This window comes from Phodopus roborovskii, unplaced genomic scaffold (assembly GCF_943737965.1).
Source record: "Phodopus roborovskii unplaced genomic scaffold, PHOROB, whole genome shotgun sequence".
Classification (NCBI taxonomy): Eukaryota; Metazoa; Chordata; class Mammalia; order Rodentia; family Cricetidae; genus Phodopus; species Phodopus roborovskii.
Genome location: NW_026125182.1, coordinates 82,689 through 88,046, shown reverse-complemented (window position 1 = coordinate 88,046; position 5,358 = coordinate 82,689). Strand labels below are relative to the sequence as shown.

Genomic DNA, 5,358 nt, shown 5'->3' with positions numbered 1-5,358 from the left:
CCTCCTAGTAACTAACCAGCCAGGCAAGAAACAGGGCTAGTTTTACAAGCAGCTGAACGGTTTTGACACCTGCAGAGAAGTCACCAAGGTGCAGCCCATTGGGCACCGAGTGCTTTTTCCCACGGAGTTGATGTTTTGACTCAGCTGAAAAAGTTTTTCTGACCAGTGCTTGCTGCCTAGAGCTTTGGCATCACAGCCCACCACCTTTAGCTCCAGTGGGCAGCACTAGGGGCTGGAAGACTGGGACTTATTTCTGCGCCCAATTCCAAGTAAACACTGCCAGTTCTTTGCTTAGAGGACCTGGATTCTGAAGGAGGAAATTCCAGGGGAGGGGCCTAAGGCACAGCAGAGGGTGGGGTAGGAGTGAGGTTGGAAACTCAAGTTGGGAGGGGACAATTTTTCTGTATCTAAACAGGCCAGGGGCTGAAGCATCTGCAACAGCATTTCTGTCAGGCCAAAGCACTTTATTCCCACAGCCTACTTTTGCCTCTCGCAGGCCGGGGTCCCCACAGGCCCGTCTCTTCCTCCTCTACATCCTCTGTGCACCTCTGTGCCTGCGCATCCCCACCTGATCCTAAACAGGTGCTAGCAAAGGTACCACATCCAGAGGGGCAGCGAGCTGGCTGGCTTCCGGCACCGCGAGGACCTGGGGGGATGATGCTTCCGAGTTCCCGCCCCTGTTACACTGTGGATTGCTGCACCGCTCATCTTGGGAATATAGCGATTAATCCAGCCGCAGGTTTCCAGATAAGTGACTGCGATGGAGACTGTTGGCGAGAAAATAGACAATTATCCGCTGTTAGCTTTACATAAAGATCGCATTAACTCAAATTAGTTATCAGACAAAAGAACGTCGGCAAGCGCGTCCTGCCCGCCAGCGCCCTGCACGCCGGCACCTCGGGGTGCGGCCGGGCAAAGCGTGGGGCTGGGCTGAGGCCTCGCGATGTGGGAGGACACAGAGGGGGACTTAGGCTGGTGCCCCTCATGCTGTGCTGACCTGGACGCGTTGGGTAGGGGCTGACTACCGGGTCGGATTAGCCCGCCCCTGAACTCCAGTGGTCCCATTTCAGTCTGTCCCACGCTTGTCCCTTCTCCAAGCTATACACGCCGAGCCAGCCTGTCCTCGTAGCCCGTAGTCCTTTTGACGCTACCAGGGATGCCATTTAATAACACTAGACAGAGATGTCTCCTCGTTCTCCACGGTCCTGCTGGGTGCACTGGACCACCTGGTGACCCATCGGCCATGGTCCCTCCCACCGCACTTTGTGGAGGTCGCTCTTCGTGGGACTCGCAGAGAGGAAAGAACGACCAGCTGAGTTGGGGACAGGGCTTGTGGGGATAGGAGGGGGGAAGCCTGGGGCAGCGATAGGTCACTGTGGCCTTGACAACCGAAGTTACGCATTGTGGAGGCACAGCGTATCTCCACCACCTTGGTTCTCCTGTATCCCCCTTAGCGCGGACACCAGCTTTGACGAACAGGATAGATTTCACGGACTACTGTCTGTGGGAACAAACACAGCGCCCCAAATCCCGGTGGGATGCAGCCCCCAGCGGGGTCCCTACTGCCGCAGGCGCACACTGGCGGTAGTGCTTGCGCCCGGCTGGCCTCCCCGGCCTCGGGGTCCCCGGCCCCGCTGAATAGCACGGATAATGACCCCCGGTTCCCAAGGCAGGCTCTCTGCTGCCTGGTGAGCCTTGGATTTGTGTGGTCCAAGCCTTTCCCAGCTTGTCCCATTCTGTCACCGGGATAAGGGGCTCCCTCGGCTCGTTTGCACCTGCGTCGCTTTTGGCTCCTTCAGGAATGCGCTGAAGCTTGTAATCAGCTTTGTGAAGCCATTGAGTGCACGGCTGAGTGAAACTTCCAAAGCTCGAGGAAAACTGGCCGGCTGAATAGGAGCCAGCATGGGGCTGCTCTCCAAGCCTCCGCGCTGCCAAATTCCAGCAGAGCGCCTCACAATCGCCTTCCCCACACTGAGAAAAGTGAGAAAAGAAAAGCGAAAATACCAGTCACCGGGGTTAGCTGTTTGTTCCCAGATTAATGGCAAGCGGCTCCCTCCTACTCCACCCCCCTCCACAAAGCTCACCAGTTCAGGAAATATGACAGGGAGGGGAGGGCAGTTATTAATAGCTCCCCAACTGATGTCACTCCCCGGGTGGGGGTCTTCTGGGGCTCTGGAGGGTCCTTCATTTTCAGCTGCTGAGATAGCTCCGGCGGCCACGTGTGCCTTAGGTCTGGCAGTTGAAGTCATCTCTGCTTCAATAGGGCTGTGGATAAAGCTGCACACAACTCCCAACCTAGCCAGCCTGAAGGCTCCAGGGAGGAGCCACTAACGACCTGGACCCTCAGCAACAGGTGTCCTGGGCCTCTCTTCAGAGGAGCCAGGAGGTAGCACTCCCAGACTGTGCTTGCTGTTTCTGATGAATCAAGGGACAGAGAGATGCCTGCAGGGCAGCAACCACAGCAGGTGTTTCTGCCTCTGCTTCAGGCATCTGGGCCATGATTTCTAAGAGCCAAATCCTTCAGACAAGTATTTCCATGTGCCTCACCGACCCTGGCTTATTCTCTCCCACTCAAGATGAGTGAAGGCTTCTCTCTGGAAAACAAATTTTTTTGCCAGCCAATGAAAGACCAGACCACTTGTGAAAGGCAAAGTCATTCTTTTCAAGGTCCCAGCATACCTGCATTCTGGTGACTGCTCACCTAGCACAGGCTGATCCTTGTGGAGCCACACCAGGTTCTAGAAATGTGCAGACAATGTTCCCGTGGAAGAGGTACAGATGTGTGCTCACTGTATGGATGCTGTTTCTTCCATCTCTGAATGTGGCCTGTGAGGAACCCTCAGGAAGGAACCTAGAACCCATTCTCTGGGTTGCTCACTAGATTCCTCTCCTCAGTAAATCCCTGTAGGAAACACCTGGAGAAAAGAAAGCAGAGGCCACATTGTGATCTACACATAAAAACTTGCTTCACTATGGCTGGGGATTTGCCTAGCTAATTAATTCCTTCCACTCTGAACAGGGAATCCAGTCCTTTCCTGGGAACACAGATATATGGTTCATGTTTGACCTCGATGTCCATGTATGCCCATGTCCATGCATGCCTTCCAGCAAGGAGAAGTTCAGTGCTGTGGGGTTCTTGCTGTAATACCTTGCTTCTGTGGGGGCCTCATGATGTCTGACTGTGGCTCTATGCTATAAATAGTCCCCTGGTAGATCGAAAGGCTTAATGGGCCTCTTTAAATACCTAAGTTATTATAAAGCCCTGGGGAGAATAACATTAGCAGGCAGGGAGGGACAAGAATCACACTCCCCCTGTAGAAGTCCTATTACAGTGTTCTTGGTTTCACTCTTAGGGTGCAGAGTGGGCAGGAATTTTCCTATTTATACTCCTTAATGTGCAGTGGGGGCTAGAGCACATGAGAGAGTATGAGAGACAGCCTGCATGAGCAAGGAGGAAACTGAACTTAAAGAGGTCAAGGGACCGTCCCAAAATTGCCCAGGAACACCCTGGCTGCTGTGGGCTCAACAGGAAGGAGCTTTAGTTGGAGCACTGTTCGGCTTTTAAACACACTTCATAGTTTGGTAGACTAGCAAGGAAATCCTCCCTTTCAGACAGACGGGGAGGGACACAGTCCCTAAACTTGGCACAATGAGAGAATGTGGGACGCAAAGAAAAGTTAAATGACTCAAGGACCCAGACTGTATGTGCTGGCTCAGGGACACTGAGCTGTTTGAACATCCCAATGGACATCCCAATGGACGCCACCCACCTTGACATGCAAAAGTTTTACTTTTTTTACTGAGAAGTTTGACATGGCGTTTTCAGCAGTACCTCGCCTTCCAACCACTCTCAGTAACAAGTCAGGAGGATTCACAGCCATTCAGAAATTAGTGAAATTTTATTCCTGGTGGGGGCACTGGATTAAGAGGCCGGGAGAGTGTGAAGCTAGTCAACGTGTAATTGCATGATAAGGCTCTCACGAGGAATTTATTGGCCAAGTTGCTATTTCTATTCCTTCCCTAATCTCGTTTAGCACATTCGTTCTCTGCAATCTGTCTTCATAATCTCCTGTAGCAGAATGGCAGCCAATGGAAGCACGCGTGTTTGGAGAGTAGGGGAAATATGCAGAAGTGCGATAAACTGATGCTAATTACCCATATTTAGGACACCGAGTGCAGAAGATCAAGGTTTACAAATAACAAACCAGAGCCAATGATGATGGCTTCCTTGTGTGGGATATATTGGAGGGGACCAGATAAGGGTTTCACGGGCAGCAGGGATTTATTGGTCAAAGGCTGTACCTTCCACTTCCACACTTTTATATAGCAGTAAATTATTTCGGCTAAATTCGCCAGAACATCACTCTTTCATTTGGCGATGTGCCGTGACTTGCTCTTTCTTTGTGTCCATTCAATGCAAATCCTTGTAGTTTAACATCAGTTGATAAGAAACAAATAATTGAAGTAATAGGTAATTCCCTTTAAATCGTGCATATAGGAGGGTCCCTGGAAAATGAGACGAGGTAAAGAGCAGGGGCTGAAATCTAAGCAGTGTCACCTTCAGCCTCAGACCACAGGGTTATTACAGTGAGCCCACAGCACTGGCTTCTGCTTGTGGCAACAACCTGCTTGCCAAAAAGGAAAACCACTTCCAACATTATACCGACAGGGTCAGTGCTCCCATTTGGAATCCTGATCATATGATGATGATGATGGTGGTAATGATGATGATGTGGTGATGATGATGATGTGATGATGATGATGATGATGATGATGATGATGATAGATGATGGTGATGATGATGATGGTGATGGTGATGATGATGATATGATGATGGTGATGATGTGATAATGATGATGGTGATGATGATGTGATGATGATGATGGTGATGATGATGACATGATGATGGTGATGATGTGATAATGAGGATGGTGATGATGATTTGATGATGATGATGTGATGATGATGATGGTGATGGTGATGATGATGATGATATGATAATGGTGATGATGTGATAATGAGGATGGTGATGATGATGTGATGATGAGAATGTGATGATGATGTGATGATGATGGTGTGATGATGATGTGATGGTGATGATGATGGTGACCATTAAATAATATCTAAGTATAGTATTTCTCCCCTCACCATCTTAGCATTACTTGGCTTTTACCACTGGCCCTGTTCCTTCTACAACTCCTAGATCAGTGAACAGACACAGGAGTCAAGCTGGCAAAGATGGTGACAGGTGAGTTCTTGGCATTTAGGTAGTTGCCTCCTATGGGCGTTAGAGAACATTTGCAGCAAACCACTGCAAACATAAAAGTTCATTTTACAATCCATATGTTAGCTAAATGC

General features: G+C 50.1%; 1 protein-coding gene across 1 annotated transcript; it reads right to left on the bottom strand.

Moving 5' to 3' along the window:
• Positions 1-1,431: 1,431 nt before the first annotated feature.
• LOC127226569 (uncharacterized) lies at positions 1,432-2,390 on the bottom strand. Its single transcript, XM_051190652.1, has 2 exons — positions 2,085-2,390; positions 1,432-1,971 (listed from the first exon to the last, which is right to left on the bottom strand). The coding sequence occupies exons 1-2, from the start codon at positions 2,247-2,249 to the stop codon at positions 1,495-1,497; spliced, it is 642 nt and encodes a 213-aa protein (XP_051046609.1). The 5' UTR covers positions 2,250-2,390; the 3' UTR covers positions 1,432-1,494.
• Between the last annotated feature and the right edge of the window lie 2,968 nt (positions 2,391-5,358).